We start from the raw sequence: 27842 nt of genomic DNA, 5'->3' as shown, positions 1-27842 counted from the left end.
GGGTGTTACTCTTCTGATGCCCTGCCACATGTGCTATGGCTACCTCTTCTGGTTTCTGCAAGGCCTCCAGTGTCTGTCCTATCAATTGCTCATGCGCTAATTCTTTCCCCCGAGCTGTTATCATTCCTCGCTCTTTCCAGATCTTCCCAAAGGTGTGTACTACCCCAAAGGCGTATTTTGAGTCGGTATACACTGTTCCTTCCTTTCCCTCCAATAGTTCCAAAGCTCTCATTAGTGCATATAATTCACAAGATTGGGCTGACCAACTATCAGGCAGCCTGCCACTTTCAATTTCCTCCATAGTTTCCCCATTCACTATACCGTATCCACTATGTCTTTTTCCATCTATACAGAGTATACAACTGGACCACTACTCTTCCCTCTACCGGTGCTGTGCCTATTCCCAATTGTATTTGTAAATCTCTGCCCATTAAATTTACGCCAGCCTGGGGTACTAAGATCAGGTCCTCTACCGCCTCCCGGTTTTCATACCTTACATTCACTCCTCCTATCTCGGGAGCTACCATCACAGTTCCCCCTACCCCGGTAATTTTTACTCTCCCTTGTCCTGCCTCCGTACCGGTTGGTACTTTGGTCACACTTGATCACTCCGCTCCTGAATCTACCATGAACACCGTATCTTCTCCTTGGGGTCCTATTTTTAAATTTACCAGGGGCTCCCTTCTATAGTCCCTCGACCCCAAGGACGAGAACCCCTGACCCCCCCTATTCATTTTCCATCATACTGTACGTGCGGGACTCCGCTACAAGCTCAGGGCACTCCCTTTTGAAGTGTCCTTCCTTATTACAAAAATAACATTTTGAAGGCCCTGTCCTCCAACCTTGTCCCGTACCCGTATTTCCCCGGCCCCTGCCGTAACCTTCTCCATATCCCCCTCTTCTACGGCCTCTGCCGCCTCCTCTCCCTCTGCCTTGGGCGTAACTCCCCCGCCGTCCTGTACTTCCCTGTTCCTTGTCTACTACTTGCTTTACTGCCTGTAACATAATCTTTGCCTTTCCCTTCTGTTTCTCCTCATCCCTCCGCACGTACACTTTCTGGGCCTCCGTAAGCAACTGAGGTAGTGATCTCTCATTCCAATCATCCACCTTTTCTAACTTTTTCCTCACATCAGGCCAGGATTTAGTCACGAAATTGGCCCTGAGCAGTTGTTGTCCTGCCTCTGATGCCTGCTGATTACATGCCTGTGTTTCTACGTTGCTGTCTCCCTCATACTCCTCATTTGCTGCCTGACGGGTCCCATAAATCTTTCTGTCCCTGAGGTCCTGCAGCCTTTTAATGTCTGCTTCTAGTTCCCGTGCTTCTTGCTTCATCCTTTCCTTTTCCCGCTGCCCCCTTCTCTGTCTATATTCCTTTATGTCTTGCTCATCGTTCCAAGTTGTGACTTCTCCCTCTATCTCCACTATTCCCTTTTACCAAAGGGCACTGCTTTGTTCCGTCCTGGCTGGAATAGGGAGGGGGATACCCAGGGTCCCATAGGCTGGGGTACAGAGTTGATTTTTTTTCTCCTGAAGCTCCTGACTTTCATGCTGTTTTGGGGGTCTTTCACCCTTGTTTGGGGTGGTATTCTTTTCCTGCTATGCTTTCCTCAGCCTTTCTCCTTCTATTCTAAACAATTTAAGTACGTCTAGTTATTTTTCCTTTTTCGTTACTCGGGTTTCTGATTTATCCTTAGGCTTATAGTTCTTAATTAACACTCCCATTTCATCACACATGTTTATATCAAAATATAAATATATCAAAATTTATATCAAAATTTATATCATATTTATATCATTCCGTGGGCCATTTCGTAACCAATTGTTTCGTCCTTTTTTTTTCCATTTCTCAGAGTGTTTTTTTTTAAATATCCTCTTTGGATACGGGGAACTTCCTACTTAGTAGTTCAACTGCAGTTATTTTATTCATTGTATTCGTCTTATATTATTTTATTCATTGTATTCGTCTTATATTATGTTAGTGCACTTGGTCAGTCAGTTTAAATGCAGTCCTTGTTCTCACTCCGTTCCGTCTCTATAGTCACTATGCTACCTATTACGCTATTTCTATCTTCTATAGTTCTACTATATTCCTTTAATATTTATTCTGAGGCATCGGCAAGCCTGTGATTCCTGTGATTCTTTCAGGATTTATTCTTCGCTTTCCCCTTACAAGCATAACAACTTTCCTCCAGATTAGGGGAAGCTTTTGAATTAACAAACACATTTAATGCCTGCCGTACTCAATCCTCATCGGAGCCCAGTCGTGGCCACCAGACTGAACTCCCTTTTATTGGTTCCTTTGGCCAATCAAAATAACAGAACTTAATAATTTTTGTCTTCTCCAATCCCTGGGTTTTCCCTGCCCCCAATGGCTCAGCATTCGCCCCAACGGACTATCAGGCGGAATGCGGGGGTTGGGCTTACCGCCCTTCCCCTCCCTTTTGGGCTTTCCGTTTTCACTGCCCATCCTCCCGATCGGAATTCCCCTCCGATCATTTATTCTCCCGATCGGAATTCCCCTCCGATCTTAGCTGTAATCGTCCGAGTAGTACTTAATAGTCAGTTTTCTTACCCGGGTCTTGTGCACAAGAATCACTCGATTTAGCTCCTCGCGATTTCCTGGTCCTCCCACTTGTTTCTCGAGTCTCTGGTCCAGGTATCACTCGCTCAAACCGCTGACGGCAAGCAAGGAGTCTGAGACCGCTGAACTCAGCGGGGTGCACCGTCCCTTCTTCCGTATACTCCCGTCAGCCGGCCGGAGTGGCGATCCCGGACGAGCCCCCAAGTTGTGAGATGCAAATGTGAGTGCTCACAATTACGATGCTCGAGACAATCTAGAGAAACAAGTATTTTATTTGCAAGTCTGCAGAGTTGGGTGCCTTCCCTCTCAAGACACACCGAGGTCGGGAAAATCCCTTCTTTTTATTCACTTCACTTTACAATTGTCACATCTTAAATTCCTCCCCTTCGGGCTCCTTCCAATCGGAGCACTGAGGTGCACAATCTACCGTCACCGCCCCTGTTGCCTCCCACATCATACATCGCATGTACATTTAAATGAGGCATCTTGTCATGCGGGGCGTTTTTGCAATATTCATTTATCTCATTAGGCATGCGCAGTACAGAGTAGTTCATGCCCTCTCCCCTAGTGCTCTGGTCATCTTGCCCTCTCTCCTAGTTCTTTGGATATCTTGCCCTTATCCTCGGAATGTCACTATTTACTCTTGCGGTTCTTAGTCAGGTCAGCTATTTCTCATGGTCCTTAGTTTAAATCAATTAACCCTTTTTACTTCTCTCTCACACTATCCTTGTACTAGTCCGAGAATCTTTTAAATGCTGTTCTTCCAGAGCTTTGGGTCGTTACTGTGAAACTACGGTTGACCAAATAATCCAAGGAAAAAACTGGACAAGCCCAGGGGCCTTGATGTTCTGGGGCTGAAGGAGATTAGAGGGAGGGCACGGTAATGGAAGGACTGGCAAATGAGGCTGGGATTTCGTATAAATGAGGCATTGTTATGCGAGGAATTTTAGACTCACCCTACTCACCATTCCCCCGCGGTCTCAATAAATCAAGTTTGTTACTTTTCAAAAACAATCCACTTAATAAACTTTAATAAATGCGCTCCCCCCCCCCCCGGGAGGACTAGCGGGAGGATTGGCACCCGTCCCGGCGTGCCCCGCGCTTGACCTTCCTCCCGTTTTGCAGCTTGGCGGCAGAGGGCCCAACAAGATGGCCGCCAAGCAGCAGGAGAGGTTTCGGGTCCACGGCTCGCTCTGGCAGCAGTGCCTGCTGCACGGGGCTGAGATGAGTGGCTCCCCCTCCCCTTCCCGGTCCCCCCTCGCACGCCCAAGGCCCCGGGGGACACTCCTTGCCCCACAACGGGTCCATGGATCGTCGGTTGGGGGAGGGTTGCAGGAGAGGGAGCACCCACAGGAGAGATTTTGGCCCAACGGGTCCACCCCCGTCTAGTACATGACAATAAAACCCTCTTGACGAGGTTAACCTTTGATGAGCATTTGTCGGCACTGGGCACTAAACTCACTGGAGTTTAGAAGAATGACGGGGGACCTCTTTGAAACATACAGAATAGTGAAAGGCTTGGTTAGTGTGGATGTGGAGAGGATGTTTCCACTAGTGGGAGACTCTAGGACTAGAGGTCAGAGCCTCAGAATTAAAGGACGTTCTTTTAGGAAGGAGATGAGGAGAAATTTCTTTAGTCAGAGGGTGGTGAATCTGTGGAATTCTTTGCCACAGAAGGCTGTGGAGGCCAAGCCAGTGGATATTTTTAAGGCAGAGATGGATAGATTCTTGATTAGTACAGGTGTCAGAGGTTATGGGGAGAAGGCAGGAGAATGGAGTTAGGAGGGAGAGATAGATCAGCCATGATTGAATGGCAGAGTAGACTTGATGTGGAAAGGGTCCCTGCCTTCAAGTTGCTTCAAGTTGCTCCATCAGCTGCTCCAACTGCTGCCCTCTGGTAGACGGTTCAGGTCCATTACATCACGGACTAATAGACTCAAGAACAGCTTCTACCACAGCGTCATACGTGAGCTGAACACTGCCAGACACTCACATAAAAACTGAATGGAAGGAACGGAACTGATCGGAATACTGTCAGTTACTTGTCAGAAAACATAAGCCTCAATTTAATACATGTTTACATCCTACTGCACTTATATTGCTTAACATTTGCTAAACTTACACCCGACCGCACTTTATATTTAATTACATTATTTCTTTTATTTAAAAAAAACAAAAAACGGCACTACCGATGCATTTGCAATATGTTACCTCTCATTACTGTGCAATAACTTGCTGTCTTGATTGCACTGTACACTGCCTTGACCGTATTGTCATTGTTTTGTCTATATTGTATTAGAGGTCAGTTTGTTTAATTCAGTAGATTAGGTTGAGCTTGTCATGGATAAAGGTTTATCCTTTGTACTGTCTGCTGTGTGTGATTGCATCATCTGGACTGCTTTAATTTTGCTGTACTTTGTGTGGTGACAATAAAGGTTTTTTACATTTACGTTTACATGGGCCAAATGGCCTAATTCTACTCCTATTCCTTATGACCTTGTGACTTCTCCTTTGTCTGGCATTTCCTGTCTGATTAACGTTTGTTCCTTGCAGGGTTAGTGGGCGAAGTGGAGCTGGGGGCCCAGACCATCGTTTACCAACTTCTATCAACAGCGTACATGGTAAGCACCTTTCCCTGAGGGTGCAAATGTCAAAGACGAGAGGGCATAGTTTTGGGGGGGGGGCAAAGTTTAAAGGGGATGTACGGGGCAGGTTTTACACAGAGCGGTGGGTGGCTGGAATGCATTGCCAGGGGTGAGTTTAACTTTGCATCATTTTCGGCATGGACATTGGGGGATGAATGGCTTGTTGCCCGAGTGGAGCAGCTGACAAATCTCAAAGACCTCCATTCTAAATTAATCCGCAACACATTGAAACCAGGCAGACCTTCACTGCCCTGTTGGTTGTGCTAATTGAGTGCTGGTGGAGCAGCTAGAAATGAATGGGCGGTGGGACTCGGTGGGCCAAAGGACCTGTTTCCATGCTGTATCTCTCAATCGATCGATTAAAGCCAGGTTCACTACCGTGTTGTGCCATAGACGTGGTACAGCTGCTCATTCAACAGTTCAACAGTTCAACAACAGAGCTTTATTTGTCATTCGGTACCAAGGTACCGAACGAAACTACATAGCAGTCACACACAAAAAAGAACACGACACATGACCCCAACACAAACGTCCATCACAGTGACTCCAAACACCCCCTCACTGTGATGGAGGCAACAAAACTTCCACTCTCTTCCCCACGCCCACGGACAGACAGCTCGTCCCCGACCGACCCGCACAGTCCCCGCAAGGGGATGGAAGTCCCCGCGGCCGAGTCGCACCGGGCACTGAAACGTCTCGCGGCCGAACCGGGCGATGTTAGGCCCCGCGACCGAGCCGTGCGCAGCTAAGTCCCGCGGCCGAGCCGCACCGGGCGTTGGAAGGCCCCGCGGCCAAGCCGCACCGGGCACTGTTAAGTCCAGCGGCCGAGCCGCACCGGGGCGATGTTAGGCCCCGCGGCCGAGCTGCACCGGGCGATGGAAGGCCCCGCGGCCAAGCCGCACCGGGCGATGTTAAGTCCAGCGGCCGAGCCGCACCAGCGATGAAAAGTCCCGCGGCCGAGCCGCACCGGGCGATGTTAGGCCCCGCGGCCCGGGCACTGTTAAGTCCAGCGGCCGAGCCGCACCAGCGATGTTAGGCCCCGCGGCCGAGCCGCACCGGGCACTGTTAAGTCCAGCGGCCGAGCCGCACCAGCGATGTTAGGCCCCGCGGCCGAGCCGCACCGGGCGATGGAAGGCCCCGCGGCCAAGCCGCACCGGGCACTGTTAAGTCCAGCGGCCGAGCCGCGCCGGGCGATGTTAAGTCCAGCGGCTGAGCCGCACCGGGCGATGTTAGGCCCCGCGGCCGAGCCGCACCCCGCGCCGTGAGGAAGAGACCTAAAAGAGAAAGGTTTCCCCACCCACCCACCCCCACCACCCCCCCAACCACACCACCCCCCCACCCCCCACACATACACAACCAAAAAACAAAAAAAACCATCCCAACAAAAAAAAAGGAAAAAAAGACGAACAGACTGCTAGCGAGCCGCAGCCGTTAGGCGCCGCCACTTCCGCTTCAGGTCAAAGGTGCAGGGAGTGTCAGCCCAAGAGACTGTTGAGCTACACTGGGTGTCGTCGTTTATTCCGCAGATCCCTCTGGGATACAGTGTGGCTGCAAGTGTCCGTGTGGGGAACGCTCTGGGTGCCCAAAAGCCAGAGGAGGCGAAGGTTACGGCCAGTGTGGCGATGTGGTGTGCTGGTGAGTGCTGGCGTTTCATTCACTACATTGGTGTTGGTTGATTATTGTCACCTACACCAAGACACACTGATAGTAGAAATAAATATACTCAAACACAACAGGTAGACCGAAGAGAAAAAAATACCAGAGTGCAGAATATTGTTTTACAGCGTTACAGCACTACAGTTCCAGAGGAAAAAGTCCAATGTCCGCAAAGGGGTGGGTTGGAAGATCGGAACTACACCCTAACTAATAGAAGGACGGTTCAGAAGTTTGATAACAGAGGGGAAGAAGCTCACCCTCAGTCGGGTGGTGTGCGCTGTCAAGTTTCTGTGCCTTCTGTCTGACGGTAGCAGGGAGGATGAGGAGGAATGACCGAGATTAAAAAGGTCCTTAATGATGTTGTCTGCGTTCCCGAGGCAGCATGACGTGTAGACGGTGGGCAGTCTGGACTGTGAGATCGACTGGGCTGCATCCACATATCTGTAATTTCTTACACTCTTGGGCAGAGCTGTTCCCAAACCAAACTGCAGTGCAACCCAACAGTAGCAGCAGCAGCGGTAGAGTTAGCGAGCCAGAGCCCGGGTTCGATCCTAACTACGGGTACTGTCTGTACGGAGTTTATACATTCTCCCTGGACCACGTGGGCTTTCTCCGGGTGCTCCGGGTTCCTCCCACACTCCTAAGACGCACAGGTTTGTAGGTTAATTGGCATCGGTAAAAATTGTAAATTGTCCACTGTGTATTGTACACTGGAATTTAGAAGGATGAGAGGGGATCTTATCGAAACGTATAAGATTATTAAGGGGTTGGACACGTTAGAGGCAGGAAACATGTTCCCAATGTTGGGGGAGTCCAGAACAAGGGGCCACAGTTTAAGAATAAGGGGTAGGCCATTTAGAACGGAGATGAGGAAAAACTTTTTCAGTCAGAGAGTTGTGAATCTATGGAATTCTCTGCCTCAGAGGGCAGTGGAGGCCAATTCTCGGAATACATTCAAGAGAGAGCTAGATAGAGCTCTTAAGGATAGCGGAGTCAGGGGGTATGGGGAGAGGGCAGGAACGGGGTACTGATTGAGAATGATCAGCCATGATCACATTGAATGGTGGTGCTGGCTCGAGGGGCCGAATGGCCTACTCCTGCACCTATTGTCTGTTGTCTATTGTCTATTGTAATGTGAACAATCTCCATTTCAGCTGATGTATTATTGCAGTACATACTCTGGCCAGTAGGTAGCTCCATTGAGCAGATTTGCATCAGCTCTTGGCAGGAGGTGCTTTAGAGATGGAGACACAAGGAACTGCAGATGCTAGCTTGCAAAAAAAGACGCAAAATACTGGAGTAACTCAGCGGGTCAGGCGGCATCTCCAGAGAACATGGATAGATAGGCTGGGCATTTTGGCCGCTTACTTGCCTTGGTGGCTAATAAACACTAAGCTAATGCAAGTAATATTTACCTGACTGAACCTGGTGGTGTGGGACTTGAGGCTTCTGTCAGGACCAGACTGAGACCACCACTCTGTGCAGCCTCTTGTGATCCTGTGCGTTAGAATTGCAGTATCAGGCCACGATGCAACCAGTCAGGATTTTTTTTGCAGTAAATCAGTGGAAGTATTCCGGGCGGCACGGTGGTGCAGGGGTAGAGTTGCTGCCTCACAGCGGCAGAGACCCGGGTTCGATCCCGACTACAGGTGCTGTCTGTACGGAGTTTGTACGTTCTCCCCGAGACCTGCGTGGGTTTTCTCCGGGTGCTCCGGTTTCCTCCCACATTCCAAAGACTTGCAGGCTTGTAGGTTAATTGGCTTCGGTAAAAATTGTAAATTGTCCTTAGTGCGTGTAGGATAGTGTACGGTTTCTGCTAGTTGGCGTGGACTCGGTGGGCCGAAGGGCCTGTTTCTGCGCTGCATCTCCAAACTAAACTAAATTAAGACATGTCATTTAATAAGTGCCAAAGGGTAGGATAATACCTCTTTCCTTGTGAATCAGATAGATTAAAATCTCCTGAGGTGGTTTAATTTGCGAGTTTGCAGGATTTCTCAATATTGTGCTTCCCCTTGTAATTCTCTGTGAATTTATTCTGACAGGATTCACTGCATTGGTGATTTCGGTGGCAATAGCAGCTGTGAAGAATGTGGTGGGCCTCGTCTTTACCTCTGACAAGTTAGTAGAATAATACTTCTCACTGCAAGACCAGTACGTGACCGAATGAATTTACCAATGTCTAACATCCCTGCTACCCATTTCTTCCCCTTACAGAGAAATTGTCCAGTTAGTTTCCAAACTCGATCTGTTAATTGCTGCTTACCACTTTCTCGATTCCATGGCTGTAAGTATTTTAAAACAAACTTGCATGTAATCATTTTAAAAGTAAATTCAGTTTGAGATTTTACAAATGTATTTTCCTGGTGTGGTATTTTATTTTGCACATGTACCGAGGTGCAACGAAGTTCATTTTTGTGTACAGTTCAGTACAAGTTAGTTAAGTTAAGGCCCCCCCTCGGTCATGGCTGACCATGGGTGATGCATCCTGGGTGTTGGCTGCTTGCTCCAAACCTCGGCTAGGTGTTTGGTTGGATGCAAGCCTGGGCGATGTCATGTGAAGCACAGGCTGTTGCCCATGCAGCACGTCGTCCCTCTCCACGTCATTGATTGATCCAAAGGAACAGCAGAGCAGTTACAGTTTGGCACCAGCACCGTCGCAGGAGCTGCCAGTACCAGGTTGTAGACAACGACGAACTGCCTTAGGGACTCCGACTCCGGATTTTCTTGAGGTTTACTCCTTGAGCCTTTTCCATGACTGGATATGGCCACAAGGCAGTGGAGGTTTTAGATCAGAGTTTTCCCTCTCCTAGATGGACTGCCTTCCCAGGCTGACGAGCCTCATCTGCCTGAGACTCATGGGGGTGGGAGCGTCTACCTTCCCATCTATAGCACCTGCCCACTGCAGCCTTCATCCGCCTGCCCAGCCGTTGTGACGCTCCACTTAAAGTCAGCCATCATCCTCCGCCTGTTTCACCGTTGAGGTCTTGGTTGGATTGCTCTTCGTCAGGGACCTCCCCCTCGACCGTTCCACCCTGGACCTACCAGGAGCGTAGCTCCGGACGGCATCGCTCTCAGGATCTCAGGACCACACAAGCTTCTCCACCACGACAAGGTGACAATCCATGGAGAAGTACAAGCACACTATACACAAGCACAGTTCTTCAGACTGAAGAAGGGTCTCGACCCGAAACGTCACCCGTTCCTTCTCTCCTGAGATGCTGCCTGACCTGCTGAGTTACTCCAGCGTTTTGTGAAATAAACACCTTCGATTTGTACCAGCATCTGCAGTTATTTTCCTATACAAAAGCTCTTAGATACATCTAAGATAAGCATTTTGGATATGGTACAGGTGTATGGTAGCAGTACACTGAGACAGTATACAGAGTTGCCAGTTTGGTGACATTTTCAAGTTGCAGTTGTTGTAAGTGCAGGGTTCTTGGCCATGAAGGCCTGTTGTCCTGGATATTAAATACTGTTTATGTGCTAACATCTCCCCGACAACAATTAGATTTGAGACTTCATACACAATCAGTCATATTTTGGTAATATAATTCTGTTTGGAATATCAGGAGTTTTTCCATAAAACCTAATTGTTAAGCTCACTTATTCCACTTGTCTTGCGTACAGTGTGTGAGAGCTGGAATCTTAATAGGGACTGGGAAGCAAAAGCTGGGAGCCATCGCCAATGTAATCGCCTTCTACTTGGTCGGTTATCCCATCGGAATATCACTGATGTTTGCGGCAAAATGCGGCATCATAGGTAAGATTTTATTTTGAAGATACTACCCTTCACCTGTATCCACCTATCGCTCACCAGGATGTGTCCCACTTCCACCTCCCCTCCAGCGTTCTCCCTCAATAGACAATAGACAATAGGTGCAGGAGTAGGCCATTCAGCCCTTCGAGCCAGCACCGCCATTCAATGCGATCATGGCTGATCACTCTCAATCAGTACCCCGTTCCTGCCTTCTCCCCATACCCCCTCACTCCGCTATCCTTAAGAGCTCTATCCAGCTCTCTCTTGAAAGCATCCAACGAACTGGCCTCCACTGCCTTCTGAGGCAGAGAATTCCACACCTTCACCACCCTCTTGACTGAAAAAGTTCTTCCTCATCTCCTCATCTCCTACCACCATCAGTCTGAAGAAGGGTCCCGACCTGAAACGTCGCCCACCCATGGTCTCCAGAGATGCTGCCTGACCCGCTGAGTTACTCCAGCACTGTGTGTGTCCTTTGCCATGACTGTCCGTTCACGACAACTGTCTTCCTCTGCAGGGCTGTGGTCCGGCTTGTTTGTATCGGTGTCGTTGCAGGCCATCTTTTACCAGGTGGTGATTTCTAAAATCAACTGGAGCGCAGCCTCGGACCAGGTGAGGATTGCCGGGGGAAACGGTTCTGGATACGTTTAGGAAGGAACTGCGGACGCTGGCTTAAACCCAAGATATACACAAAATGCTGGAGTAACTCAACGGGACAGGCAGCACCTCTGGAGAGAAGGAATGAGTGACGTTTCGGGTCTCGACCTGAAACGTCACCCATTCCTTCTCTTCGGAGATGCTGCCTGACCCGCTGAGACACTCCACCATTTTGTGTCCATCTTTTGAATATGTTGAACTCTGAACGATGGCTCCATGAGGACGGTCCACTTTAAGAGGGACAAGGGTGAAAGGCGTGGGGAGTTGGACTAGTGTACATAGGCATCTTGGTCAGCATGGGCGGGCTGGGCCGAAGGGCTCAGTGATGCTCTTTGCCCTCTGGTGCCAATGAGTGGTCCTCTCCAGCTGGAAACCAAGGAGAGCACTCAGCAGTGGCCAAGGGTCATATGCGATAGAAGCAGAATTAGGCCATTCGGCCCATCAAGTCTACTCTGCCATTCAATCATGGCTGATCTATCTCTCCCTCCTAACCCCATTCTCCTGCCTTCTCCCCATAACCCCTGACACCTGTACTAATCAAAAATCGGTCAATCTCCGCCTTAAAAATATCTACTGACTTGGCCTCCACAGCAGTACATGGCAGTGAATTCAACAGATTCACCACCCTCTGAGTAAAGAAATTCCTCCTCATCTCCTTTCTAAAGGTACGTCCTTTTATTCTGAGGCTGTGCCCTCTGGTCCAAGACTTCCACTAGTGGGAACTCCCACGAGTGGAAAAGAGGGGGGGGGGTATAGAAAGCTAATGAGAGAGATGGGGATTGGAGATAAATCTATGAAGGTGGGGAAAGGATCAGGATGGCGGGGAGTGGTCGGGGGAATAGTGGGTGTGCATCGCAGTGGGAAGTGCATAGGGAAGAGAGTTGGGGTAGGGGGGTATGACTTGAAATGGGAGAATTCAACGTTGATACCACTGGGTTGTCAGCTACCCAAGTGAATGGGAAGGTTGTTGTGGTTGTCGGCGCAGTTCCACCTGCCTCCAGAAGGTGTGTAGGGTATCCAAATCCAATCATCACAGGCTTCGTTTAGTTTAGTTTCGAGATGCAGTGTCGAAACAGGCCCACCGAGTCCGCACCGACCAGCGATCCCCGCACGCTAGCACTGTCCTGCACACACCAAGGTCAATTTACATTTGCACCAAGCCAATTAACCTACAGACCTGTACGTCTTTGGAGTGTGGGAGGAAACCGAAGATCTTGGATAAAACCTGCGCAGGTCACGGGGAGAACGTACAAACTCCGTACAGACAGCACCCGTAGTCGGGATGGAACCCAGGTCTCTGGCGCTGTAAGCGTTGCAAGGCAGCAACTCCACCACTGTGGCACCGTGCATTGAGTCGTACATGAAGGCTAATTTTTCACAACTGGGAGAAGGAGGCAGGGAATGGAACTAACTTGAGATTAGAAGACCAGGTACAGGAGAGATGGGCTGAATGTCATCTTCCAGCAATATCACTGGTTTCAAAGGTTTCAAAGATGATACGTTGCTGGGAGGTCCCAGTGTAGACGCTGCCCCCTCTCGCCTGGCTGCCTGCTTCTTATAAAGGTCTTGTGCTTTATTTAAAGGCCCTGATTAACGCGGGCGTGAAGAACGACAGAGACTCCCCAAGCATCACCCTCAGTGACTGCACAGAAGATAACGCGACAGGTAACAATAGTTTCTATAATGGAAGTGGGGCAGGACAGGTGGCTTCCGTGAAAAGAGGGGATTGCGATCTGAAGAAGGGTCTCCACAGGGATGCTGCCTGACCCGATGAGTTACTCCAGCTCGTTGTGTCCTTTGGTGGATTGGAGTTGACGACGTTTACCAGAATTGAGAGATGCCTGGGATGGGGTACATTTTAGGAAGTAGAAATGCAGGTGCTGGTTTACACGAAAGGACACAAAGTGCTGGAGTAACTCATCTGGTCAGGCAGCATCTCTGGAGAACATGGATAGGTGACGTTTTGGGTCAGGACCCTTCTTGCCTGAAGCGTTCATAACACATAGAAGCAGACTCAGGCCATTGGATCCATCGAGTCTGCTCGATCCATCATGGCTGATCTACCTTTCCCTCTCAGCCGCATCTCCTGCCTTCTCCCTGTAACCTATGAGACCCGTACTAATCAAGAACCTGTCAATCCCCACTTTAAAAATACACGATGATTTGGCCTACACAGCCGTCTGTGGCAATGCGTTCCATAGGTTCATCACCTTGTGTTTAACGGAATTCCTCATCTCCTTTCTAAAGGTACGTCCTTTAATTCTGAGGCTGTGCCCTCTGGTCCTTGACTCTCCCACTAGTGGAAACATTCTCTCCACATCCATTCCATCCAGGCCTTTCATCACCTGAGGGGAATAGATCGGGTAGATGCACAGAGTCACAGGTGAATCGAGGACCAGAGGACATAGGTTTAAGGTGAAGGGGAAAAGATTTAATAGGAATCTGAGGGGTAACTTTTTCACACAAAAGGTGGTGGGTGTATGGAACAAGCTGCCAGAGGAAGTCTAAGAAGATAACTGCAGATGCTGGCACAAATCGAAGGTATTTATTCACAAAATGCTGGAGTAACTCAGCAGGTCAGGCAGCATCTCGGGAGAGAAGGAATGGGTGACGTTTCAGGCGACCCGAAACGTCACCCATTCATTCTCTCCCGTGATGCTGCCTGACCTGCTGAGTTACTCCAGCATTTTGTGAATAAATGCCAGAGGAAGTCTTTCAGGCAGGGACTATCCCAACATTTAAGAAACAATTAGACAGGTACATGGATAGAAGAGGTTTGTAGGGATATGGACCAAACGCGGGCAGGTGGGACTAGTGTAGCTGGGATATGTGTGCAAGTTGGGCCGTAGGGCTTGTTTCCACACTGTATCACTCTATGACCTGTCCATGTTCTCCAGAGATGCTGCCTGACCTGCTGAGTTACTCCAGCACTTTGAGTCGTTCTGTGACCCAAGGTTTTGTTCGTTGGCCCTCGTGTCTTATGTTCGGAGGCATTGAGAACGCTACTGAAAAGCACCTTGTTTGACAGGGTTTCCCCGGAACACATTTGGGGTACTCTTGACAGAGTTAACGTCCTTCTGTGAATGCAAGATGCAGTTGTTTTACTTCACAGCTAGCGCCGGGGAGACGGGGAGCGATGCTGAGGGGGAGCGACTGATCGATGACTCCTGTGAGACGCTGGCACCTGTTACGGTCGGGCACCTCTTGCCCTTGAAGCATCTGATCCTCCGCCGTGGGCTGGCCCTGGTCTCGGGGCTGATCGTACTGGCGCTGGGACTTGTGATCCACTTCACCGTTAAGGCGGGGACGTAAACCGCGGTGGATGTGGGGAAGCTGGTGGCGTTTCACTTCCGTGGGTGGAGAATGGCCGGCGCGCCACTTCTGGTAAAGTTGGCAAGGGAGCTGAGACCGTACATCATCTCTGTGCCCGACTTCCCACCCAAGCCAGGGTGCTACTTCTACCAAAGGCCTGGGCGATCTTGTGCGTGTGGTGGCTTGAAAGGGGGAAGGCTTTATTTGACGGATATCTGCAAAGGTCAAACCCCCCCCCCCCAGAGCCACTGCTGCATTTCCTTCGGTGACTTTATCCTCTGCAAAATCCGGGAATATTGTGTGCAAATAAATGTATTTTCACCCTCTGTCGGGTTGTTTCAGTCCGTCTCCCAAATATTGGCTCAAATATTTGGGCACAATGGTTCTTTGATCACTTAATTTAGTTTATTGTCACATGTACTGAGGTACAGTGAAAAGCTTTTGTTGCGTGCTGACCAGTCAGTGGATGAACAATACGTGATTACAATTGAGCCATCCACTGTGTTCCAAGGTACAGTGAAAGTCTTTATTTTTCCGTACAGATCAGTAAGATTATAGACACAAACTGCTGGTGTAACAGGGCGGGTCAGACAGCATCCCTGGAGAAAAGGAATAGGTGATGTTTCGGGTCAAGACCGTGCGGTAGTGGTGGCGCTGCGCAAGAATCTGCGGCTCACCTGCGGTCCGTTTGTCTTTTGTGTTTTTTGTTGTTTTTTGTCTTATTTGTAGTGTTTAGATGTGATGTTTTATGTGGTTGTGTACTACGTGTGTGTGTGGGGGGGGGGGGGGGGGGACTGTAAAATTGTCTCTTCCGAACGGAGACCCGACCTTTTTTTCTGGGTGGTGTCTCCGTTCCCGCTGCGGCCTACCACCGGCCAAACACCTGGAGCTGGCAGCCTCCAGCTGGGACCACCTGGGGCTTGGGTTCGCAGAGCCCGCGGAGCGGACTGTACTCATCACCTGTGGAGCTGGCTGCCTTCGGAGGCTGTGGTGGCGCTGCTGGAGCGGCTGCGACTCGCCTTCGGAGGTTTCGACGCGGACCGCGTGGACGTCGGAAGCCCGCAGGCCCCTGGGTGGGGGCCGACATCGGGAGCTCCGGCAGCGGCAGCGTCTTCGCCCGCCCCGAATAGCGGTCGGCGCGCTGCAACCCTATCACCAGGCGGCGGCAACATTTTCCCCGCCCGGCGGGGGCTTCAATGACGGGAGTCCCGACCGCCGCGACGTGGCAGCTTCAACAGCCTGACCGCGGGAGAAGACGGCAGGGGAAGAGAAAAGACATTCTGGCCTTCCATCGCAGCGAGGAGGTGACTGGAGGAGACTCACTATGATGGATGTTTCTTTTTTTTGTTTTGTGTTGCTTTGTGATTGTGTGTGTTATTGCTTATTTTTATTGCTCTTATTGTTGGACTGTGGGTAATGGAATTTCGTCCAAAAGACTTGTTTTTTTGGATGACAATCAAGGCTGTTCTGATTTCTGATTTCTGATTCTTCAGACCCATTCCCTAGAGGTACTCTAGAGATACTGCCAGACCCGCTGAGTTACTCGTGCAGTTAATAGCCATCTCCGACAAGAGGGAGTCTAACCACCTCCGTGAAAACAAAGAACTGCGGATGCTGGTTTATACCAAAGATAGGTGCAAAGTGCTGGAGTAACTCAGCGGATCAGGCAGTATTTTTGGAGAAAAAAGGATGGGTGACGTTTCGGGTCGGGACCCTTCCTCAGACTCGTCCACCCTTGACATTGAGTGCCATTACCATTGCTTGGTCTCCATCCACAACTATTCTAGGGAGGTGCTATCTATCAGAAACTCAACCCCAGCAAGCGAGCACATACCCTGGGTGTAAGAGCGAGTCAGAGGTGGGTCAAAGGGACTCGCCTCCTGACGCTGCAGTACCTTCCCACCATCCACAAAGCACACGTCAGGACTATGACAAAATAACTTGTCTGTAGACGTACAGCACCAACACCATCCATGACTGTGTATCCTGATTGATTGATATCCCATCGAAAACCCAAAGCATTCATTCCCCCCGCTGCTGGCACACAGTGTCTGAGGGTGGCACAGCGGTAGAGTTGCTGCCTTACAGCGCCAGAGACCCTGGTTCGATCCTGACTACGGGTGCTGTCCGTACAGAGTTTGTACGTTCTCCTTGTGACCTTCGTGGGTTTTCTCCAGGTGCTCCGGTTTCCTCCCACACAACAAAGACGTACAGGTTTGTAAGTTAATTGGCTTCGGTCAAATTGTCCCTAGTGTGTGTGTGTGTGTATGGGATACTGTTAGTGTACGGGGATCGCTGGTCGGTGCGGACCCGGTATGCCAAAGGGCCTGTTTCCGCGCGGTATCTCTAAACTAAAGTAAACTAAAATCTACAAAACGCACTGTAGATTCTTCCCTGGATCACTCCAATAGTACATCCTAAACTCACGTACTTTACCCCCATGAACGACAGGTCAGCTTGCACATGGTGATGCCACCTGCAGTCTCCATGGAATCTAATGCAAGGACTCAACAATTAACTGAGGCACTTCACTACCACCTCAAAGGCCAATGGGGAAGAGGCAATAAATATTGACCTAGTCAATGACACCCAGCTGCTGGAAATGAATGAATAAAAGACTGCTTCCTTGCACCCCACTGCTCATTTAGTGCTGAACCCCTCCACAAACTCAAGACTTAAGATCATAAGTGATAGGAGTGGAATTAGGCTGTTCGGCTCATCAAGGCCACTCTGCCATTCAATCATGGCTGATCTATCTCTCCCTCCTAAACCCATTCTCCTGCCTTCTCCCCATAACCTCTGACACCTGTACTAATCAAGAATCTATCTATTTCTGCCTTAAATATACCCACTGACTTTGCCTCCACAGTCTTCTGTGGCAAAGAATTCCACAGATTCCCCACCCTCTGACTAAAGACATTCATCCTCATCTCCCTAAAAGAACGTCCTTTAATTCTGAGGATGTGACCTTTAGTCCTCGACACTCCGACTAGTGGAAACATCCTCTCCACATCCATTCTATCCGAGCCTTTCACTATTCTGTATGTTTCAATGAGGACTCCCTCATTCTTCTAAACTCCAGCGAGTAAAGGCCCAGTGCCCTCAAACGCTTAACATTGGTTCTCGTAAACCTCCTCTGGACCCTCTCCAGAGCCAACACATCCTTCCTCAGATATGGCGCCCGATTTCTTTGTATATAAAATGTTTGCAAAGAATTATTTTTGCTCAACTTCTTGGATAAGTTGACAGTTGACATTTATAACTATTTCTTGAAGAGTTGCTGCTTCGTGATCTTTAAACTTTGGATGTTACTGATTGAATATTTGCCAAGGAAATTTGAATTGGTGAATTGATTAGTTAAAATCCCTTGTCAGCCACTAAAATGACCAATGCTGCCTGAAGTGGTGCAGAAGCATGAATCCGATTCAAATAGACACAGTGTTGGAGTAAATCACCGGGTCAGGCCGCATCTCTGGAGAAAAAGGATGGGTGATGTTTCAGGTTGGGACCCTTCTTCAAACAAGGGGGGGGGGGGGGGGGGGAAGGTGAAGAGCTGGTATAAATCAGGACCTGATCTTTTCATTGGTTAGCTGATGTGCGAAATGGTGCAACCCTGTAAATCTCGCACACAAAATGATGTAAATCTTACCATGAATGACAGAAATAAAAGGTGTTATCCTTGTTTATGAAGTTCATTTTTGAATGATTTAAAATGAAGGGGGGTTGGTGTAATATACTGCTAACCCACAAATGTGTCGTTATGAGATATAACCATTTGAAAAATCCATAAATCACAAAAAAAACAAGAAGGTGCCTATGTTATTTGACCAACTTAGCGGTTGAATTTAAATATGAAATTTTTTATAGGTTGTAGGGTAGTGGGCAAGGGTCGTGTTAATGCATGTAACTCATTTTTCGTGAAAGTGAGGGTTTGCACTATATTGCACCGACCCCCTCAATTATATGTTAAATTCAAAATTAAACTATGGCAGCAATGTACATTATTCATGTCTAAAGCTAGCACTTCTGTAACAGTGTAGGTGTGTATACATTACATTTTATTACACTAATATAGAATGAAAAAATATCTTGACATGTGTTCATAGTTATTTTATTCACAATATTAGGATTTCTGGAAAGAAGTTTGATGTCACTGATTGCGAATGTGTATGGGTAGGCCCTAATGAAATATATGTGAGAGAGCAGTGATCATGATAGGGACAACCATGTGCTGAGAAGTGTGTGCATGACTGATGATATTGATATATAAACATAGCACAAAAAGTAAGGAAATTTGTGTTTGGTAGATTATTTCTTTGTTGTAACAATGCTTCTTGGCAATAAATCTTATACCGTTGGAAAGCCTGTTTATTTCCCTTTTAAATGGTGCCACATTTGTAAGGAACATGCATTTGTGGGATGAGCATCAGAGCTGAGTATATGGGTTGCGCCCATGAAAAATTTGCCAAATCTTCTCTGCCAAAGCCAAACAGCTTATTCTGCTGTTGCTATTGACTCTTGTTTTGAGTTTCTGGTACCCCCGGTGCTGACAATCAGGTGCCTGATTGGCACCTGATTGGCAGCATCTGTGGGCATGGGCCCTGCTAGTGGTCAGTAGGTGTCTGCTCCAAGAATCGGCATGCCACGTTTGACTGATCTGGATAGGGCCCGTGCGATAGGGCAACTTCAAGCTGGTGTTCCGCAAAACCAAGTTGTGGCATTATTTGGAGTGAGCCCTTGTACCATCTCCAAAGTGAAGGCCAAGTTCCATATAACGGGGGATGTCAGAGACAGGTCGCGAAGTGGGCGTCCCAAGAAGACGACACCCGAAGAAGACCGTTTCCTCACCCTGTCAGCAATTAGGAACCATAGGCTGTCTACAGATTTGCAGTCAAGGTTTGCAGGACGATATGGCCGACGGCTCTCTGCCCAGACAATTTGGAACAGACTGCACGCAGCCGATCTCCGGTCTCATAGGGCTGCCAGGAGGCCTGCCATGACTGCCCTTCACCGTCAAGCCCGTTTGCGCTGGTGTCGGCAACACGTGCACTGGAACCTGAACATGTGGAGGAACGTTATGTTCAGCGATGAGTCCAGATTCTGCCTACGGCAGTTGGATCATAGGGTCAAAGTGTGGAGAAGACGCGGAGAACGCTATGCTGATTGCTGCACCGATAGAGTAACATCTTTTGGTGGAGGCAGTGTGATGGTGTGGGGCGGCATCTCCCTCACTGGAAAAATGAGGCTTGTCATCATTGGAGGCAATCTCAATGCAGAGAGATATCGAGATGAGATTCTGCAACCAGTGGCAATCCCATATCTCCACAGTCTGGGACCGAACTCTATCCTCCAAGATGACAATGCTCGCCCCCACAGAGCAGGGTTTCTCAGAGACTACCTCCAGAATTTGGGAGTGGAGAGGATGGAATGGCCTGCCAGCAGTCCTGACCTCAATCCCATTGAACACTTGTGGGATCAGCTTGGGCGTGCTGTTCGTGCCAGAGTGACCAACACAACCACATTGGCTGACTTGCAACAAATGCTGGTTGAAGAATGGGATGCCATCCCACAACAGTGTGTGACCAGGCTGGTGACCAGCATGAGGAGGAGGTGCCAGGCTGTTGTGGCTGTGTATGGTTCTTCCACACGCTACTGAGGCTCCTGTTTATTAAATGAATAAATTGTTAAATTGCCAATATGTCTTGTTTCTTCAGACTTCAATCATCCAATCCACCAAACAACACCGAACAAGAGTCAATGGCAGAATAAGCTGTTTGGCATTGGCAGAGAAGATTTGGCAGATGTTTCATGGGCGCAACCCACATGGGGTAGGCCATTTAGAACGGAGATGAGGAAGAACTTTTTCAGTCAGAGGGTGGTGAAGGTGTGGAATTCTCTGCCTCAGAAGGCAGTGGAGGCCAGTTCGTTGGATGCTTTCAAGAGAGAGCTGGATAGAGCTCTTAAGGATAGCGGAGTGAGGGGGTATGGGGAGAAGGCAGGAACGGGGTACTGATTGAGAGTGATCAGCCATGATCGCATTGAATGGCGGTGCTGGCTCGAAGGGCTGAATGGCCTACTCCTGCACCTATTGTCTATTGTCTATTGTCACATACTCAGCTCTGCTGCTCATCCCACAAATGCATGTTCCTTACAAATGTGGCACCATTTAAAAGGGAAATAAACAGGCTTTCCAACAGTATAAGATTTATTGCCAAGAAGCATTGTTACAACAAAGAAATAATCTACCAAACACAAATTTCCTTACTTTTTGTGCTATGTTTATATATATGAGAGAGAGAGTGAGAGATAGAGGGGGGGGGGGGGGGGAGAGAGGGGAGAGGAGGGAGGGAGAGAGAGATAAGGTTGCTGAACAAATTATTAGAGAAAATCACAAGAAATAAACTATATATATATAGATATATGTATATGCATATATTATATATATAATATATGCATATACATAAACCATAAAGGTTGAATCCCCTTTATGGTTTATGTGCATCATGTGAAAAATAAGATGAAGAGAGAAATAGAGCATTGCTTTAAATCGAAGTTGCTTCTGATCCATGAGAAGGAACTTTGAGATCTATTTATCTCTATCATGCCACACACACACACATATAATAAGTTACATTTGTGCAGAGTGTGTGTTTGAGCAATACAAGGGAAAATGCACAAAGTGGGGGGATGGGGAGGAAGGATGGGAGGGAAATGGGCATAAACAGTAAGAAAGAATAAAATCAGAGAAATTAAGCAGGGGGAAAACATTTAAGAAAAATAACAAAAAAATGTGAGTTGATAGACGAGATATATTCTGCATTTTAACGGTATAATCACACATACTGTTCCCCCACAACACTGATTACACTGTGAGAGGCATAGCGAACGGCGGGCTTTGCTTCCTAAAATGGCGGCTGTTCCGCTCCATTGCGCACTACACTTCAGTATACACGATTTCAACGGAGTGGTCCATCTTGTTCCGCTCTATTATCCTTGATAAGCAGTGACCCAATTTGAAGCTCATTGAGCCAATATGAAGCTCGTCGACTCCATCTACACTCCACACAGCTGGTGAAAGCAGCCAACTCATTCTTTAGGATACGGGTATTTATTCACAAAATGCTGGAGTAACTCAGCAGGTCAGGACCCAAACAGTCTTTCCAGGTGAGGCAGAGGTTCACCTGCACCTCCTCCAACCTCATCTATTGTATCCGCTGTTCCTGATGTCAACTTCTCTACGTCGGCGAGACCAAACGCAGGCTCGGTGATCGTTTCACTCAACACCTTCGCTCAGTCCGCCGTAACCAACCTGATCTCCCGGTGGCTCAGCACTTCAACTCCCCCTCCCATTCCCAATCTGACCTTTCTGTCATGGGCCTCCTCCATTGTCATAGTGACGCCCAGCGCAAATTGGAGGAACAGCACCTCATATTTCGCTTGGGCAGCTTACACCCCGGCGGTATGAACATCGACTTCTCTAACTTCAGATAGTTCCTCTGTCCCTCTCTTTCCCCTCCCCCTTCCCAGTTCTCCCACTATCTTCCTGTCTCCTACTACATCGTATCTTTGTCCTGCCCCCTCCCCTGACATCAGTCTGAAGAAGGGTCTCGACCTGAAACGTCACCCGTTCCTTCTCTCTCGAGATGCTGCCTGACCCGCTGAGTTACTCCAGCATTTTCTGTCTACCTTCGATTTAAACCACCATCTGCAGTTTTTTACCTACACAACTTAATCAAGGATCATTCCTGCCCCTGTGGTTCTCTCTATTCCCCTGTCCTGGTGGCAGAAGGTACAGGAGCTTGAATTGGGTGCAAAAGCAGCTCCTTTCCTGCTGTTATCGGGCATGAATAGATTTCCCATATAGATTGAAAGGTAGAAGGATGCAGCATAGAAACAGGCCCTTTGGCCCACCGAATCCATGCTGACCATTGATCTCCTGTTCTATGTTATCCCACTTTCTCATCCACTCCCTGCACACTAGGGCCAATGAATCTACAAACCAGCACATCGATGGGATGTGGGAGGGAGGGAGGGAGGGAGGGAGGGAGGGAGGAAACAGGAGCACATGTGAGCACATGGAGAACGTGCAAACTCAACACAGGCAGGCCATGGGGTCGGGGATCGAACCCGGATCTCTGGCCTCTGCGAAGTAGCAGTTCCACCAGCTGCATCGCTGTGCTGCCCACATGAAGGGAAGATTCATGATCTCCCAATCTCTCCTCCGAGTGCAACCTGAGCCCTTCAGCATAAGGGCCTGTCCGTGTCACCCAGTCTGAGCGTTTAAAAAGCAGCAACTGGATCTGGAGCTGAGAGAAGCAAATTGACCACAAGCCGGTCACCTCCTCCCGCTACCGGAGACCCTGGAAGATGAACGCTCGGGGGCTAGGAGCCCTCAGCGAGGTTGCCCAGACACCACTGCTGAGGAAAATCAGAAGCTTGGTCCCCCTCAACTTCTGCACAGAAGTGAAGGAACTTTTCCGATTGGCCGGTCCAGTGGTAAGTTTATCTTTGCAAACCTGTTCCCACTTGTCTGAAGAAGGGTCCCGATCCCCAAACGTCACCCATCCTCTCTCCCCCCCACCCCCTCAGAGATGCTGCCTAACCCCCTGAGTTACTCCAGCAACCTTGTGTCTATCTCCTGTTTAACCCACCATCCTCTCCTACACACGACCCATCTGCAGATCCACCTAATCTGATTCTCAAGAGAATAAAACCTCCCAATTTTCTATTCCATTCTGAGCTGCAGTTTTTAGAGACACAGCTTGGAAACAGATCCCACTGAGTCCTCGTCATCCATTGATCGCTCGTTCACATTGGTTCTATATCAGATCTTTAATCAGACTTTACTGGACTTTAAATTACACTGAGGCAGATGCTGGAGTAACTCAGCAGGACAGGCAGCATCTCTGGAGAGAAGGAATGGGTGACGTTTCGGGTCGAGACCCTTCTTCAGACTGAAGGTATTTATTTCACAAAAAGCTGGAGTAACTCAGCAGGTCAGGCAGCATCTGTGGAGAGAAGGAATGGGTGACGTTAGGGGTCGAGACCCTTCTTCAGACTGATAAACAATAGACAATAGGTGCAGGAGTAGGCCATTCAGCCCTTCGAGCCAGCACCGCCATTCAATGCGATCATGGCTGATCACTCTCAATCAGTACCCCGTTCCTGCCTTCTCCCCATACCCCCTCACTCCGCTATCCTTAAGAGCTCTATCCAGCTCTCTCTTGAAAGCATCCAACGAACTGGCCTCCACTGCCTTCTGAGGCAGAGAATTCCACACCTTCACCACTCTCTGACTGAAAAAGTTCTTCCTCATCTCCGTTCTAAATGACCTACCCCTTATTCTTAAACTGTGGCCCCTTGTTCTGGACTCCCCCAACATTGGGAACATGTTTCCTGCCTCTAATGTGTCCAATCCCCTAATTATCTTATATGTTTCAATAAGATCCCCCCTCATCCTTCTAAATTCCAGTGTATACAAGCCCAATCGCTCCAGCCTTTCAACATACGACAGTCCCGCCATTCCGGGAATTAACCTAGTGAACCTACGCTGCACGCCCTCCATAGCAAGAATATCCTTCCTCAAATTTGGAGACCCTTTACACAGTACTCCAGGTGCGGTCTCACCAGGGCCCGGTACAACTGTAGAAGGACCTCTTTGCTCCTATACTCAACTCCTCTTGTTATGAAGGCCAACATTCCATTGGCTTTCTTCACTGCCTGCTGTACCTGCATGCTTCCTTTCATTGACTGATGCACTAGGACACCCAGATCTCGTTGAACTCCCCCTCCTCCTAACTTGACACCATTCAGATAATAATCTGCCTTTCTATTCTTGGGGACAGGGAGAAACACAGATAAGGAAGTGTCAGGTGTGGAAATAGGGCAAAGGGAATGGAGATCAAGGAAAATGTAGAATAGATCATTGTTAGCTGGGTATTTATTCACAAAATGCTGGAGTAACTCAGCAGGTCAGGCAGCATCTCAGGAGAGAAGGAATGGGCGACGTTTCGGGTCGAGACCCTTCTTCAGACTGGGTGTTAGCTGCTTTTTTTAATCTCTGTTCAAAGCAAACAGAGATAAAATGTAGTGGGAGACAGTAAGTGGTCGGAGAACTGGGAAGGGGGAGGGATGGAGAGAGAGGGAAAGCAAGTTAGAGAATTCAATGTTCATACACCTTGCACTAAACGTTATTCCTTTAAACCTATATCTGTGCACTGTGGACAGCTTGATTGTAATCATGTGTAATCCTTTCACTGCCTGGATGGCCAGCATGCAACAGAAAAGCTTTGCACTCTACCTCTCCCTGTACACGTGGCAATAATAAACTAGACTAAACTGAGGTTAGAATGTTGTCCCCACTTTCTCATCTACTGCATGCTGGGTCAATTTTACAGAGGCCAATTAATCTACAAACCCCGCAGGCGTGTCTGTGTGGAGTTTGCACGTTCTCCCTGTGACCACGTGGGTTTCCTCCGGGTGCTCCGGTTTCCTCCCACATCCCAAAGACCTGTGGATTTGCAGGTTAATTGGCCTCAGTAAATTGCCCCTGGTGTGTAGAGAAAGTGGGATAACATAGAACTAACGCGGACGGGTGATTGATGGTTGGCCTGGACTTGGTTCATCGAAGGGCCTGTCTCCAAGATGGGTCTTTCCATCAATCAACGTTGTGTCGGTATTACTGCCAATAGAAGGTAGTGGCAGCTGATATCTCTAAACTACACTAGCTCGAGAAGAAGCACACTGTCTTCTGATTTGGCACTGTACAGACTTCCCGACTCGACATTGAATTGAACAATTTCAGATATCCTGCCACTCCACCTTTGCATCTCAGTATCCCTTTCTCTTTTCCTCTACTGGTAATCTCGCATTTATTTTGTTCCCCCCAAGATCTAGCCTTCACCACGCAATGGAAAAACGTCTTCACCCAGAGAGTTGTGAATCTGTGGAATTCTCTGCCACCGAAGGCAGTGGAGGCCAATTCACTGGATGTTTTCAAGAGAGAGTTTGATTTTGCTCTTAGGGGTAACGGAATCAGGGGATATGGGGAGAAAGCAGGAACGGGGTATTGATTTTGGATGATCAGCCATGATCATATTGATTGTTGTGGCTGGCTCGATGGGCCGAATGGCCTACTCCTGCACCTATTTTACTGTTTCTATGTTTCACTGACACTACCTACCATCATTGCCATCATAGTTACCGTCCCATCACCGAGATGAAAAGAGTTTTACATTTTGGAGAAAGTGGAGGAAACAGGGGCCGAGATCAAGGGTGTCATGGTGGCACAGCGGTAGAGTTGCTGCCTCACAGCGCCAGAGACCTGCGTTCGATCCTGACTACGGGTGCTGTCTGTACGGAGTTTGTACGTTCTCCCCGTGAGTTTTCTCCGAGAACTTTGGATTCCTCCCACACTCCAAAGACGCACAGGTTTAATTGGCTTGGTATAAATGCAAACAGATTATCCCTAGTGTGTGTAGGATAGTGTTCTTGTGCGGAGATCGCTGGTCAGGGCGGACTCGATGGGCCAATGGGCCTGCGTCTTTAAACTAAACTAAACTAAATTAAACAAAAGAGAGGGTCTGTGGTATCCCAGGGATTGAGGTGGGAATGACCAGGGAAGAATAGGAAGAGAAAATGTGGATTTAACACAAAGTATCACTTAACGAGGAGCAGGGCTGATGGCTTACCAGGAAGTGGCCCCAGGTAGTGTAAGGCAGCAGAGTTTTGAACAGCGCTTACTGAGGTTGGCATAAAGGAAACGAGCTGGGGTTGAGTTGAAATAGTCTATCGTGGACAGAAGAGGAGGCTGCGATAATTGATGCTGAGAACAAATGTCAATTTGATTGATTAAATGGCCCTAAAATCCAACCTTTGCCCACTGCCTTTCCATCTCTTTGTGTGGCTCTGGGTCATTTTTTTGTTGTAGTTGTAGTTTTAGAGATACAGCGTGGAAACAAGCCCTTCGGCACTCCGGGTCCACGCCGACTGCGAGTTCCATTTATCCCACTTTCACATCGTACACACTGGGGGCAATTTACAGGGGGCCAATTAAACTACAAACCTGCACGTCTTGAGATTTTTTTAGATTTAGATTTTAGATTTAGAGATACAGCGCGGAAACAGGCCCTTCGGCCCACCGAGTCCGTGCCGCCCAGCGATCCCCGCACACTAACACTATCCTACACACACTAGGGACAATTTTTACATTTACCCAGTCAATTAACCTACAAACCTGCACGTCTTTGGAGTGTGGGAGGAAACCGAAGATCTTGGAGAAAACCCACGCAGGTCACGGGGAGAACGTACAAACTCCGTACAGACGGCACCCGAGGTCAGGATTGAATCCAGGTTTCTGGCGCTGTGAGGCAGCAACTCTATTACTGTTCCGCCCTGTTTCGTGAATTTTGTTTTGCAAACAATTGTCCGTGTTTGTTTTCTAGGTAAATATTAAAATAACTGTCTGATGAGCCGAAACCTGAGTGCAATATGGAACTTTGACTAAAATTGAATAAGTCTACCCGTCTTCTCTGTGTAGAGCTAGATTCTGTGGGATTTGGAGCCGATATGAAATTACAGGATGTTGTATCTTGCAGTTAGATCGACTGCACAAGAACCACACTCAGAGGCACTTTCTGAAGATAGAAAGTAGAGACATTTCTACCAAAATATGATAGTTGGCTTCCTAGGAAAGCTCGCATTATACAAAATCGTATCATAAAAACAACTGGGGAAAAGGGGTTAGGAGTTAGAGACATTCAGACTAGCAATAACAAAGCTATTGTTCCCACAGGATCAACAAAAGTAAAGATCCTTTCAATAGCAATCAGATTACTTTTATGCAAAAGGTCACAAAGTGCTGGTGTAACTCAGCAGGTCAGGCAACATCCCTGGAGGACATGGATAGGTGGCATTTCAGGTCGAGGCCCTACTTCAGACTGATTGCAGAGAGGGGGGGAGTATAAAGCTGGAAAAGGGGGAGACTTGCTCCTCACAGCGTCCGAGACCCGGATTCGATCCTGACCTCGGGTGCTGTCTGTACAGAGTTTGTAACCGCGTGGGTTTTCTCCGGGTGCTCCGGTTTCCTCCCACATTCCAATGAGGTGCAGGTTTGTGGCTTAATTGCCCCCTGTAAATTGCCCCCGGTGTGCAGGATGCAAAAGTGGGATAACATGGAACTAGTGTGTGGGTGATCAATGATCGGTGTGGACTCGATGGAGCGAAGGGCTTGTTT

The 27842-nt window shown here is 48.5% G+C and overlaps 2 protein-coding genes across 2 annotated transcripts in view; both read left to right on the top strand.

Annotated features, from left to right (window-relative positions):
• LOC144606382 (multidrug and toxin extrusion protein 1-like) overlaps positions 1-15379 on the top strand; it is a 32544-nt gene extending 17165 nt beyond the window's left edge. Inside the window, exons 9-16 of the mRNA XM_078422414.1 lie at positions 5135-5202; positions 6753-6861; positions 8925-9000; positions 9097-9166; positions 10510-10642; positions 11157-11251; positions 12880-12961; positions 14409-15379. Of these exons, the coding sequence (XP_078278540.1) occupies positions 5135-5202; positions 6753-6861; positions 8925-9000; positions 9097-9166; positions 10510-10642; positions 11157-11251; positions 12880-12961; positions 14409-14608 (833 nt within the window). The 3' untranslated portion in view covers positions 14609-15379. The remainder of the gene's footprint in view (positions 1-5134; positions 5203-6752; positions 6862-8924; positions 9001-9096; positions 9167-10509; positions 10643-11156; positions 11252-12879; positions 12962-14408) is intronic.
• Positions 15380-22975: 7596 nt separating this feature from the next.
• LOC144606383 (multidrug and toxin extrusion protein 1-like) overlaps positions 22976-27842 on the top strand; it is a 51597-nt gene continuing 46730 nt past the window's right edge. The window contains exon 1 of the mRNA XM_078422415.1: positions 22976-23104. Within this exon, the coding sequence (XP_078278541.1) occupies positions 22976-23104 (129 nt within the window). The remainder of the gene's footprint in view (positions 23105-27842) is intronic.

This window comes from Rhinoraja longicauda, chromosome 26, assembly GCF_053455715.1.
Source record: "Rhinoraja longicauda isolate Sanriku21f chromosome 26, sRhiLon1.1, whole genome shotgun sequence".
NCBI classification, from domain to species: domain Eukaryota; kingdom Metazoa; phylum Chordata; class Chondrichthyes; order Rajiformes; family Arhynchobatidae; genus Rhinoraja; species Rhinoraja longicauda.
The sequence above is the reverse complement of the archived record's forward strand: the minus strand, read 5'-3'. Positions and strand labels throughout refer to the sequence as shown.